The sequence below is a fragment of the Panicum virgatum genome, chromosome 7K (genome assembly GCF_016808335.1).
Source record: "Panicum virgatum strain AP13 chromosome 7K, P.virgatum_v5, whole genome shotgun sequence".
NCBI lineage: Eukaryota > Viridiplantae > Streptophyta > Magnoliopsida > Poales > Poaceae > Panicum > Panicum virgatum.
In genome coordinates this window covers 32,054,101-32,068,146 of record NC_053142.1, presented here as the reverse complement: position 1 = coordinate 32,068,146, position 14,046 = coordinate 32,054,101, and the positions used below count along the sequence as shown (strand labels likewise).

General features: G+C 42.4%; 2 protein-coding genes across 2 annotated transcripts; one reads left to right on the top strand and one right to left on the bottom strand.

The window, feature by feature from the left end:
- Window positions 1-156: 156 nt before the first annotated feature.
- LOC120640982 (histone-lysine N-methyltransferase ASHH1-like) lies at window positions 157-4,543 on the bottom strand. The gene is made up of 11 exons (XM_039916925.1): window positions 4,347-4,543; window positions 4,152-4,205; window positions 3,964-4,028; window positions 3,664-3,820; window positions 2,967-3,053; window positions 2,790-2,874; window positions 2,616-2,709; window positions 2,324-2,522; window positions 1,744-1,778; window positions 657-1,203; window positions 157-574 (listed from the first exon to the last, which is right to left on the bottom strand). Exons 2-11 carry the CDS (start codon window positions 4,152-4,154, stop codon window positions 308-310), a joined length of 1,539 nt encoding a protein of 512 aa, XP_039772859.1. The 5' UTR covers window positions 4,155-4,205; window positions 4,347-4,543; the 3' UTR covers window positions 157-307.
- Window positions 4,544-7,083: 2,540 nt separating this feature from the next.
- On the top strand, window positions 7,084-8,286 carry LOC120643029 (ethylene-responsive transcription factor RAP2-6-like). Its single transcript, XM_039919568.1, has one exon. The coding sequence runs from the start codon at window positions 7,261-7,263 to the stop codon at window positions 8,023-8,025; it is 765 nt and encodes a 254-aa protein (XP_039775502.1). The 5' UTR covers window positions 7,084-7,260; the 3' UTR covers window positions 8,026-8,286.
- The last annotated feature ends 5,760 nt before the right edge of the window (window positions 8,287-14,046 follow it).

Below are 14,046 nucleotides of genomic sequence, written 5' to 3'. Positions count from 1 at the left end.
TTTTTAGACAAAAAAAACTATGCTGCAATGTACAAATGGCACTTGTAAAAGCGCCCTCAATTGCCCCTAGAGAAAAGCTCCTGCCAAAAGCTTGGGCTGAAGAATACACGTACGATCCTGCAGCATTTGTTTAAATCGTAAATATACGCCACAACATTGACAGAACATGAAATTGAAGATGTGTAATTCAACATTGTTAATTTGTGACCTCACAATGTTTCTCTACCTAATTAAGATCGTTTTTTTGATAAGGTAATTAAGATCAATTCAAGAATGCAATAGTAAAGAATTCACATTTCTAACTAAATCACGAGCCATTTTCCAAATATTTCAATCCATTCTGTTCTCTCGGGGCCATATCATCCTTAGATCTTAGCGGCATGGAGGCAATGTTCTTGATGATTGCGGCATACAGATCGAAATCAGCTTTGTACTTGCAGCAGCTGGCCTCGATCCACTTCTCCGCAAGGCTTGTGGAGACGCTGTCTTGGCTATCCCTCTCATGCTCTTCAATTGCTGGCCTTATCTCATCATACAGGGCATCTATTTCAGAAGCAGCCTGATTCTTCACTTCCTGAAATATTTGTTTAACCAAATATTAAATCTCATATTTTCCTGCTACACATTTTTTAAGGAAGTTAACAATAGATCTTTACCTCACAGTACAATATTTCTTCACACGCCACAGATGATACTAACCGGTTGCAAATATCTGGAATATCCAGTTGCTTGCGCACACGTTTAGGTTTCCTACCACGTCGCTTGGGAATGGGCTTTACAGGGACCAATGCTTTATTTTGTGATTCAGTTTGGTTCTGGTGATTTGCAGCTTCTGGCACTGAATTTTGAGAAGCGACATGAGAATCTTGTGCATTATGTTCAGTCGACCCATTCTCAGCAAAACGGGCTACCATTGGAATAGCATTCAATGGTTCAATAGTCATTGGTGTGAATTCATTTGAACTTGCAGCCAAGGGCTCGACAGTCATCGTTGCTAATTCATTTGAGCTTTCAGTAAATTGTTCAACAATCATTGGTGCAAATTCATTTGTGTTTGCAGTCCCAGGGTTCTCAGTGTTCTGCACTGTGTCACTGTTGCCATATTGAGCAATCGACCCACCATTTCCTAGTAGGATGTCCTTATTGATGCTTGTAGGTTCATCATCAGCAGAATCATAAAGAGGGATATTCTCAACAGAAAACCTGCCAATTGAGATGAAAAGAAGTTGCTGAGTTTTAGCACTTGAAATCATTGCATCCGTCAGCACTTCGCATAACAAAAGATGGAGTTTACTAGTCAGGATAAGTAGATCCAGTCACCAGAGCAAGCCCATGATAAACTAAGACATGAAGTGGCATTGTTTAGAAGTATTTGTTTCCCCTAGGTAGTTATATTTTTCCACTGTGATGATAAACCAAGAGTATCAAGGCATGAAGTAGCATTGTTTAACAATTCGTGGATGAATAACCAGGATTCCCCCCCCCCCCAATGATCAAGACATGAACAGTTAAAAAGTTAAGTTATTCATAGACTATTCAATGTTTTCTTCACTCAGTATTCCTGTTTAAGTAAAGTGTCTCATCAGTCCATATGAAACCTAAGTTTAGAAATTGACTCGGAGGGTTTGAGTAAAGTCTAAAGTGTCTCATCAGTCCATATCAAACAAATTTTGAAAAGAACAGCAATATCATCTATTAAATTGTACAGAGGCTAACATTAAGTCATAAACAAGTGTAACCAACCTGTCATCATCATCTTCCCAGAGGTATGTGGCCTCCTGCAACATACCAATCAACAAAGCATTTGTTAGGCACATATTGGATATTTCAAATATCAGCTTACAAGGAAATGCAACAACCAGACAATGATGCAGAATGCCAATCTTTCAAGCAATAATAGATAGCACAATTGCACATCGATTCAACATTATGCCAGCACATGAGAAAATACAATAAACCAAAGGGCAATCAACTGTTCCAGTCCACAATCAGTTAAAAAAATGGAGATAATTGGTATAACTACATATGTGCCTGATATTTCAATTATACAGTCAGAAAAAAAATACAGCAGTGGTTCCTCCTGCTGAATCCTAGTGTCAATCATGAATGGATATGTGCTTATCTTCTGTTCAGTTAAAAAAATGGAGATAATTGGCATAACAGAATAACAGATACATGTGTGCCCGATATTTCAATTGGACAGTCAGAAAAAAAAAGCAGCTGCGGTTCCTCCTGCTGAATCCTAGTGTCAATCATGAAATAGATATATGCTTATCTTCGGTTCGAAGACACATAAACAGCATAATCTGCACACTTCACCCACCTGGAAACCACGTGATTTAGCCCCTAGAAACCCAGAACAGCTGGCAGCTCCACAAAGGCACCGTACCATTACACCACCAAACCACTCAAAGTTGTAGTCATAGGATAATTCTGTTCCATAAGGAATGTCTTGCTTTGCAAATATTCCAACTCTTACTTCCCCAAGGACGTTCCATTTCCTTGTCTCACAATTCGGTTGGCTGTATGCTTCAATAACAAATTATTAGAATTAATCACTTAAAGTTAATGACAGAAAATTTGAATGATCAAATCACACGCACAAGAAAACTAACCATGAATGATTGATAAATCTGGCAAGACTCCCTTTTCTTGTTGCGTCAATAGATTCATCAGCATTGAGGTAAATGATATAGGCGTCCTTTAAACCTAACATTTACAGCAGACACATGTTATACCTATCTAAAAGGTTCCACAATTCAGATACTGGGAGAAGAGTATCTGCAGACCTTGGGTTTCATAAGCTTGAGATCTCCGTTTGGCTTCCTTCCATGATATTACTTCGCCACAATATTCAATAACAAATTGACCAGCCTAAATCAATTTTGCATCCAACTTACATAAGCCTACTTACTTGAGTATATTGGAAGATTTAAGCAAAACAAACATCAATATAATTCAGTCACCATAATATTCTCATCTGCCACAAGACCCCATCCACGCCCTTCAGTCTTTACCAGCCGTGTCCTAGCATATTGACATTTTTGGAACCGCTACCAACACAAAGATTAATTGTCAGCATTACTATCATTAAACTGTACAGGAATAAGCAACATACAAGGTATCCTAGAATCTGATTGCTTTTAGAAAAAAAAATGGATCCATAGATCACTAAAAAACTTCTATTGTTCCATCATGTTGCAAAAACCTATGCATGACCATGACAGGAAGGAATCCCTACGTCCCAGCTTTTCAATTTAGCACCCTCCGCCTGCTATCTTTTCCGTTCCTTAGCATTGAGCAGAGGCCACCATCGCTACCAGGGATTCCCAAATGCCAACCCTAGCTGGCAAAGGGCACTAGCAGGCACAAATCAACAACCCCATCGGTGACTGACCAACTCACGACCCCTCAGTAGCACACCCACGCACCTACATGCTAGCTGACTGCACCATCCATCACCAGTTGCCTTCAGCGCCGCTCTCTAGCTTGCTACTCCCAGTTTGGCAGATATTGCGCCTTATGTTGACAACATCTACCTTCTATTTGCAGTAGTCAAGCAGACCCAAACATGAAAAATACTGATAAAAATTCAAAACATTGCATCAAGTACCAGATGACATTGCAATGACAGCATTAATACCAAGATAGCAAAACTCTAACCTGGTTTTTGCAGTACACTCCACAGCGGCAGTAGCCAGGTGTGCACTCTGTGTTAGTCAAGAAATTCAAGCACCGATCTCCACATGGACTCTCTGGATCCAAGATATCATACTCGCACTCGCACACAACTATGTCCTCCTCTTTCTGCCTCTTGTGCCTCCAAAAGGTAACACCAAAAGAATAAGATTCGCATCGCAAATAAAATAAAAAGAGAGAGCCAGCGTGCACGTGCCTACCAACATCATCGAACTTCAAACCACCATGGAAATACTGGGAAAGAACTAGCACAAAACTGCTCACCTTCTGTAGGAGAAATCGTTGCTCTCAATGTGGATATACGACGGTGCCTCTATGTGTTCTTCCTCCTGCAAGCCATATAATTCGACGAGTTCAGGATACAGATCAAAACAGATTAAAAAAAAGCAAATTGATTCCGGACAGCCCCTATCAGAGGATATCAAGAAATTAGCACTGAGCAGTAGAAACACCATTAGAAACGCTAGTCCGTGGACTGTGTGACGGCAACTCAGCAACCCGCAGTCCTGAAAAAATAAAGGAGGATTTGAGCAATTCGGGGTACAGTGAGCATGCAACAGCGTCAAACGAACAAATCTTTACAACAAAGGGAAACTGAAGGGAGGGGTCTTCATGAATCTGGGAGAAGTGAGGGTAGGGTCGCGTACCAAGAACTTGGCGGCGCAGAGGCGGACCCAACAATAGGGCTAGGTACGGCGACCGCCCTACCTACTTCCGGCGGCTATACCCCCCGTCCCCACACCTCCCAGAGATCCCAGCTCCGGGCGCGGCGGGCGGCGGCGTTGGAGCTCGGAGATTTTCGACGGCACCGCTCCTTGGGGAAGAAAGGGTGGCGTATGGATTCATGGGCCTGCCATCTTCAAATTGGGCCATCCTCGGAGAAAAAGGCCCAGTCAAAAGCTTCTACTCAGATTCCCATCCGTTGTGAACTTGTGATCGAGAGGGTGTTTGGTTTCCGAGCTAATAGTCCGTGTCACATCAAAAATTTTTTTAATATTTAGAAGTATTAAATAAATGTTAATTATAAAAATAATTATAGAACCCCGGGCTAAACTGCGAGACGAATCTAATGAGATATATTAATTTATAATTAGTGGATGGTACTGTAGCGTCACTGTACCAAATTATGAATTAATTATGCTCATTAAATTTGTCTCACGAATTAGCACTCAGCTGTCAATAAAAAATTATAAACAGAATTTATTTGATATTTCAAAATAGTAAAATTTCTTTTGATGTGACAGAGACTAAAAAAATCTTGAGAACCAAACAAGGCCTGAGTCTTGGTCAACAATTGAGATTTAAATAAAATAAATTTCATATATTTGGATCAATAACAGTCAAATATATGCATATTTCCATAGTGCTCGGTTTATAAAAATAATTTGGATAAATTCATAATTAAAATATCTGTTATTATATTGTCTTTGCAAAGATCGAGATGCATCCATAGAGAAATTAGTAGCCAAACTAATAATAAACCTCTAAAGAGAAAACGAAAAATATCCAAAATTCCAAATAAGGAATCAGCAAGTATTATAGCAAGCTACAAGTAGGCTAAATGTTAAGATGGAGGAGAGAGAAGAGGAGAGAGAAGAAGTGGACTGCAAACTTGCAGTCAGCTTCGACACAAGAATCGAAAAAGTTTGTGAGATAGACAAGTGGGTCACATATTAATAGTGGAGAGCTAAATCATTATACTAGAAGGCTAAGAGATGAACTAAATAGAATCTTGCAGCCAATAATGAGCTAAATCATTAGGCTTGCTCTAATAGGACACATTGCCCACGCAGTCCATGGTTAGCAAAGCATGATTGATGATTGCCGCCATCGAAAGCTCGTGTTATCCGCGTCACAGACCGTCCTAGCACTCGCCATGTAACCACCCACGTGTACCCGCACACGCACCTTATAAAAAAAAAGAAGAGACAGAAGGGGAAAGGACAGTTTACGCAGGCACTCTGACGTCACAGGTAAAGGAAAAACAAAATCGAAACAAAACTTTGAAAAAACTGTCTTTTAATTTGCTTCCTCGGCAGGTGAGCCTATTCTAAAGTCCACTTTTCAATGAGAGTTTCATAGGAATTTCATGCACATTAATTAGCATGTCATATAGGATTATATGATGATATGACATAGAATTTAAAAAGAAGAAAAATCAGTTTCATCTAGATGAAACTCTTTCTACACGAACACCAACACTCTATGAGTCTTAAAATTAAATGCAACATAGATCACATGAAATCACAACATAAAACTATGCATTGGGAGAGGTGATTTCAACCATTGTTTCATAGTTTTCTTACTTATGTGGCTACCTTGGAAACATCAACATGAAATCCTCCACTGGAATTAGCCTAAAGCCGTGTTTGGATGAGATCATGAAAATTTTTTCACAATAAGACAAATATATGCAATGGAGTACTAAACGAAGTTTATTTGCGAAACATTTTCACGGATTGGTGTAACTTTTCGAGACGAATCTAATGAGTCAAGTTCCATCGTAATTGGCTACAGTGATGCTAAAGTAACCTCGTCTAATCATCCTCTAATCGTTTGATCAAAGCCCTCATTAGCTACAGTAGCTATTACAATACTATAATTGTGGAGGTAGTTTCGTAATTAAACTTTATTTAATACCTCTAATTAGTGGTGAAATCACCAATTTTTTGAGGACCATCCAAACACGACCTAAGTGTCAGTATCATCTGCCGCCGCCGACTTCCGACTCGTTCCTCGCGGACTGCGACTTCTGGACGGTCAAACTCGAGCCGTGGGCCCTTGTGGCCTCGTCTCCATCTGCAACGGAGCGCCCTCCCACCCATGCCCGCCAGGAACGCATGCATCCAAGAGGGGGTTTTGTTCGGTCTCAGGTTTCTTCCCAACGAGGAAGAAGAGTCCAAGCGAGCCGCATAACCCGAGACTCTGCAGACAGCGTGCTCCAGGTCATCGCGTCCTTTCCTTCGTCACCAAGACAGGCGTCTGCCCAGGTCGGTTCCGTGATTTTGTTTCATTTATTTAATATTTATCATCATAGAGAATACAACTATCCGGAATCAAATAATTTTATATTTGACCAAATTTATATAAATAGTATTATCATTAAATTAATTATATAGTGTATGAAAGAATTATTTAAAGATGTAAATGTTAGTGAACTTTTATATAAATTTGAAAATTTTAACTCATCGAAAAATAAGAGTTGTATTCATTTAGAGACAAAAACGGATAGATAGAGATGAGTACTCTCTCTATCCCTAAATGAATATTGCTTGGGAAATGTATTTGACTCGCAAGCATGCATCCCGAGCGACACGACGGAGGGAGTAGCTTCGAGAGGGAATGAACCGACGAACCCTGCCTGCGTCGGTGTTCGCTCTGATGATCACGCGCTCGCGCAGGCCTAATCCAAGTTGGCTTCTTCCTGATGCCTGCGCCGCCGCCGCTCGCTTAAATCCTAATGGTGGCGATCGGCGCGCGAGGCCTGCGGATTTTGGCGACTTTCTGTTTCTGGGAGCATAAATAGGGATCGACGTGCTCCCCGCGTTGCGGGCGGTGGTGATGTGGATCGGAGCAATGGTGGCGCCGACGACGCCGATGGTGCCTTCGGAGCAGGCGCTGGCGGCGGAGACGGCGGCGATCGTGTCCGCGCTCACGCACGTCGTCGCCAGCGGGCGCGGGCCGCCGCGCCCGGCGCCGGCGATCGTCGTGCCGTGGCAGCAGCACGCGGGCGGCGCCGGCCAGGGGCAGGAGCAGCTCGCCGGCGCGGCGGCGGGGCAGGGGGCGGCGGCTCCGGCGCCGTTGAGGAAGTACCGCGGCGTGAGGCGGCGGCCGTGGGGGAAGTGGGCGGCGGAGATCCGGGACCCGCAGAAGGCGGCGCGGGTGTGGCTCGGCACCTTCGCCACCGCCGAGGACGCCGCGCGCGCCTACGACGCCGCCGCGCTCCGCTTCCGCGGCAACCGCGCCAGGCTCAACTTCCCCGAGGACGCCGCCGCGCGCCGCGCCAGGGACGCCGAAGCGGCCTCCGCCGCGGCCAGCGCGGGGCCGCCCGCCGCGCTGCTGGAGTCGCAGGCCTCCCGCGCCGCTGCCGGCGACGACATGGCCGACTACCTCGAGTACTCCAGGATCCTGGAAGGGGGCGAGCCCAGCGGCGGCATCATGGACGGGCTGTTGGGCGGCGACGGCAACGGGCGCTTCCTGGGGTCGTGGAGCATTGGGACGTCGCCGCCGTCATCGGGCTCCGGCGCCGCCACCTCCGCTCCTCTGTTTCGTCACAGTGATGGCGGGAAGCAGAGCAGCAATAATAGTGCCACCTATGGAGATTAATAATTTGGGAGTTTTTATTTCTAGTATATATAAACAAAAAAGTAGCAGAATTTTATTAGTCTATAGGCGACTGCAACCATTTTGCTAGATGCACTAATCGGTAGTTCATTCAGGATGGCAGACCGTGGCCTTAGAAAAATTCGTTATCGGAAGAGAATAATTCTTTCATGTAATTTAAATTTCTTATTCGGAATAAATGTGTTTGTGAGTATATTTCTGCTCAAAAGTAATTCTCTTCATTCCCTTGAAGAAAAAACACACTCGCATGATCTATTTCGGCACTGTACCATCAGTTGTGGGGATTCCTATCACGGGCTCCAAAATCCAATCTTCTTAATACAAAATTAAAGATATATAACACCCAATGTCAATTTTTTTATTTTTTTATTTTGATAGGTTGCCCATGTTAAAATAAATAATGACCTTTCTTTTTTATAATGCAACCCTTTAAATATGTTGTTAATCGGTACTCCTGTCCATCCTGAAATATAATACATTTTAGTTTGATCTAAGTCAAATTGTTCTAGATTTGACCGAGATTGTATCAAAAAGTGATAATATTTTAAATATTAAATAAGAATAATTAGATCCATTATGAAATATATATATATATTAAATTTGCTTAGATGTTTCTTCTTTATAAATTTAGTTAAACTTAGATCAATTTAATTTAAAATAAATTAAATATCTTATATTTCAAGACGAAGAGAGTATTGCATTAGAAATTAGAGCCCGTCTCTCGACTTTCACGACGAGTCACGACATATCATAACATTGGGCACTCTCATTGACTCCACGTTTCCCAACTCCTAGAGTTGCCGCGGCTTGATGCTGCTTTCTCTGCTTAGTTTCTACACATCACGCCTAATAATTCTGTTAGCGGCTAATGCTTCGTACCTTGATCTCAGTTTCTAAATCTTTCTAAATTTTTAGAATACATAAAAAATTGCTTCCCAAAACAATAATATATGAACATATACCAAACTACGAATATAGTTGGTTTGCTCAGTGACGGTCTGTTTTGCTCAGTGGGATCGAAATAGCTAGGCACAAAAGTTGGGTAAAAATGACTACATGGGTTTAACAAGAAGAGGGGGGGGGGGGGGGGGGGGGGGGGGAAGGCCAAGCATACTTGTCGCATGCTCATAGAGATGGCAACCATATTTTAAACCACTTAATCCTTGGGTTAGTAGCAAAGCGTGCACACCTCACGCTGCTGCCGATAGCCATGACATGTGGTAATGTTTTGTGATGGGAACCACGTCCAAAAATTTTCGATGTGGTACTAAAAACCCATTTTCTTCTAGGAAGCGATATTATTAGCCTGTGAATCTTTTCCGTGTCTGTGTTATTGGGCCAAGGCCGGTGTAGGACAGCATGATTGGCCGGGGTGAAATTGGAAACGGCAATTTGACTGTGAAGCTTCCCGACCCATTTGACTGAAACACATGCCACTGTAACGAACATGGCACCATTTATGTCATTTCGAGTGATTTTGGTGATCGAATGACAACGTAATCAATGGGACTAATGGTATTGTTAAGCGAACATTTCTAGATCCCAGGGATGAAGTAAAAAGGCCATGCAAAGCAAAACACGAAGAAAGAACTCAAAGAAACGCTGAATTGTATGAGTTCTACTGAAATCAGTAGCACCGGAAGAACCGACGCTATAGGCATCGGTGCATCCGATGGCTGTCGGATGATCCGACGGCCTGGCTATTGGCACAAGTCTGTGCGCCTCTGGAGATCATGTGAAGATCAAGTGAAGCACCGGTTGAACCGACGGCTTCAAGATAGGCATCGGTGCATTGGACGTACCATGTTCCAGAGACGATGTCAAGCGCGCAGGAGCCAAGTTTTTAGCACCGGTTGAACCGGCGAGGTATCGGAGCACTGCATCGGTGCATTGACGCCAGCAGAAGAGGGAGGCCCAACGGCTAGTCTAGTTGCTGTGCGTGACCGGTTGAACCGACGCCCTAAGAATCGGTCTAACCGATGGTCCCTGGAGTCGCTGCAACTGTGTCAGTGAAGCCAATGGCTACTTCAGTTGCTCAGAGTGACCGGATGAACCGAGGCCATCCCTGGCAGAAGCATCGGTTCATCCGATGATACGCAGATTTTTGCTGACCGTTGGAGCAACGGCTCCACGACTTGGAGGCCTATATATATGGCATCCCCGGCCATTTGAAGCTTGCTGGAGTCCCAAGACATCTCATACACATTCAAGAACACCTCCAAGTCATACAAGAGCTCATTGATCATATCCTTAGGTTTTAGCACTAGCTTTGGAAAGTGTGAGTGCTAGATTAGCTCTTAGTGAGTGAGATCGCAAGGCCTTGAGCCTTTGTGCTGTGGTTCTCTAGTGAACCAAAAGAAGAGCTTGGTGCGCCGGCCCCTTGGAGCTGTGAAGCTCGTCGGCAACATTATCGACCCTCCGACTTGGTGTGGAGCGACGACGACACTTTGTGCGGGGGACGTGGAGACCCCCACCCTTTGTGGAGAAGCTCCTTAGTGGAACCCGGGGCTAAGGTGACGGTGATTGTGTTCACGGAAGAGACTTGATGGCCGAATAGCAATACTCTTAGTGAGTGCTACAACAACGTGGATGTAGGTGTGCCTTTGTGGCTAACCGAACCACGGGATAAACACTCGCGTCAAGAGTTTGCTATCTCACTATCCCGCTCATTAAGCTTCCGCATTTCATACTAGCAATTTGTATGTCTTTACTTTCATAGAGTAGTTTCTTGATAGGAAAGGCTATAGGTTGCTAAACTCTTTTGGGATAGGGGTTTCACACTAGAACAATCATAGTTGCACATCTAGATAGCTTGTTTTAGTTTAAGTTTTGTGCAAACTAGTTGGAGCCATAGATCTAAGTTTTTAGAGTGCCTAATTCACCCCTCCCCCTCTTAGGCTAGAGCGCGCTACCGGTCCTTTCAAGTGGTATCAAAGCCGGGACTCACTTCTCTCACAAAGAAAGCCAATTCCATTGGTAAATTTGTGTTTACCAGCTCACTTGATCGGTTAAGCTTCTCCGCCTAGTGAGTTAGCTCTTTTAGGGGAATGGATGGATTCTCTAGGACCTCCTCCACGTTTCGATGGCACGGGCTTCTAACGATGGAAGATTTTAATGCAATCTCAACTCCAAGCAAAGGGCATAAATGTTTGGAGAGTAACAAGTGAAGGAACTAAAAGCAATAGTCAACAAGAGAAGCAATATGATGCTATAGCCAAGTGTGCTATTTTAAACTCTCTTGGTGAAAATGTGTTCAACCGTGTGTTTCCTTGAGAAAATGTTAAGGTTTTATGGAAAACTATTAGTGAGAATCATGAAGGCACAAAAGATGTTGCAAATGAAAGATATCATGCTCTCATTGATAAACTTAATAGCTTCAAGCAAATTGATCATGAAAATGCCGAAACTATGTACTCACGGTTGAATATTCTTGTGAATGAGATTAACTCTGTAGATGTGAAGAAAATTGAAGATTTGGAACTCATTCGCAAGATCCTTCATTCACTCCGAATGCTGGACTATGATTTGGTGACCACAATTCTATATGAGAAAGATATCAACACAATGACACCAAATCAAGTCCTCAACAAGGTGATCGCCCATGAGATACGTCATGATATCAAGCCAAGAGCGCCACCTTCTTCACCAACACATAGTGCACTTGCATACAAGCAAGTCAAAAAGTTGAAGAAGATGGCCATCAAAGGTAGCTCAAGTGAAGAGAAATAAGAGGAGGCATGCCAAAACTCCTCAAGTGAGGATCAAAAACCACTGAACCCCTACCTTTACAAGCAAGTAAAGAAGATGAACAAATGCTTGAAGAAAATCAACTCCATGTGGTATGTGGTCTTCCTCAAAGATGGGCCTCACCATCAACTTATGAAGGTTGAGAAGAAGTTCAAGAAGAACAAGCAAAAGAAGGAGAAGAATCCCAATCATGAATCATTTGCCATATTTGGTGAATGGGTTAGCGGTGGTGAAGAATCAAGTGCAAGTTCAAGTGATGAATCAAACAAGAAATTCACCACCCGCATGGGATCATCATCCAACACTTGCTTTATGGCCAAAGGTATGGTTAGCGATGTAAGTGATGATGACTCCGACTCTCCTCCAATTGATGAACTTCTTGACCTTGTTCATGAGCACCAAAAAGTTATTAAGAAACAATCAAAAGAAATTAAAAACATTAGTGCTCTCAAAGATCTAAATGCTTCTCTTGCTACAAATTTTGAGGATTTAATGTGCAAATTCAAATTACTTAGCAAGGAGCATGAAGAGCTCAAATTAAAATTTGAGTGCATTAATGATACTAATGACTCTTTGGAAATGAAGCAAACTATCCCTTGTGCAATTTCTATCTCTAGGGTAGATGTTTCAACTTCTTGCATTGATATAATTGATGATTCTTGATCTAACCCTTGCAATGAGAAATGCAATGAGAATATTGTTGTAGAATCATGTGATGATCTCATTGCCAAGGAGAATGATGAGCTCAAGCAAGAAGTTGAAAGGCTCATGAAGGACTTGTATAGATTGAAGGACAAAGGCATAGAGAGGAATGTCCAACCTTCTCAAGATAACCGTGAAAACATGGTGAAGAAGTTTGAGAAGGGGTCCACTGTGACTTGCTCAAAATGCCACAAAGAAGGCCACAAATCCAACAAGTGTCCTCAACCAAGGAAGAAGCTTTCGGATGAGAAGAACAAGAAGAAACTTACAATCAAGAGTTCTCTCATCTACACCAAGCCCAACCGGAGGAGCAAAAGCAATAGCACCTCCTATGTGATAAAAAAGAAGACCAATGGCAAGGTGGTTGCTCACAAGGTTGGGAAGAAGGAGTTGGAACCACTCCATTTGGGTCCCAAGGACATCATCACCAATATTAAGGGGTCTCAAATGGTGTGGGTTCCAAAGGAGACTTGAAGCCCAAGAATGGATTTGGGGGATTTGGAGGCTTAGCTTACAAGCTGAAGTGAAGGGTCAACCCAAAACAAGTTAAACTCACAACTTGGACATTTGTTGCCCAAGTCCTCCATAAGTTAATGGTAGCTAAATTTCAATTCAAGCATCATATACCTCCATTGCTTTTTGCTAGGTTGTTTGCATGTTTTGCATCTCTTAGTGTTATATATGGTGGGTTGCTTGTGTCATGATTCTAACCCATGAGCAATCTACATGGTTTGATAAGTGTGTAGAAATTTACACAAGGTTACCCTTCATGGTACATGCATCTCATGAGGTATGTATTTTATATGTGTACCATGAACACAAGTTATAGGGTAAACTTCCTAATTGTGTCAAAATCAATGTGCATACATTTTCTTGGTGATTCAAACACTAAATGCACACATTTAGGGGGGAGTTCATCCTATGGTTTGTGATTTTGAGACTAACATATTTCCAAGTTTATCTTTTATAGTCTCACGATGGAGTTAACACTCTAAGAGAATGTTTCTCACGATCAATGTGAACAAACAACTCTATAAGAGTGATTAAATAAATTGTGCTTTCATGCATATTGAGCCATGCTCTATTGAACTTAAATGCTCATATCTAAGTTCATAGGCTATGTGCTCATACATTTGCTTAACCTTGGTGTACCAAGTGCTATTCTTTCAAAGACTTTCAATTGGTATTCAACTTCAATTGGTACCATATGCAATTCACCTTCAAATTGGTACATGTAAGGTAAACAAATTGGTTCCCCGGAGGTATGCAAGGTTCTAAACTCATTCAATTGGTATAATTGTCAATATTCTATTTATTTTAGAGCTACCTCCGTGCAGGATATGATCTATGCTCTCTAGTTATAACATCTAGTTGTGCACTTGTTTTTCACATTATCTTTTTGTGTACATACTTATGGAGAGCTTAGCTCATGTCATGCTAGTTTCGTGATTTTGTGATCCACCATAGTGAATTTTTTTTTCAATTGATATCTTCATTGATATCATACAATTGAATCATGAGTCATGGAACTAACTCCCTAGGCTACTAATCTTC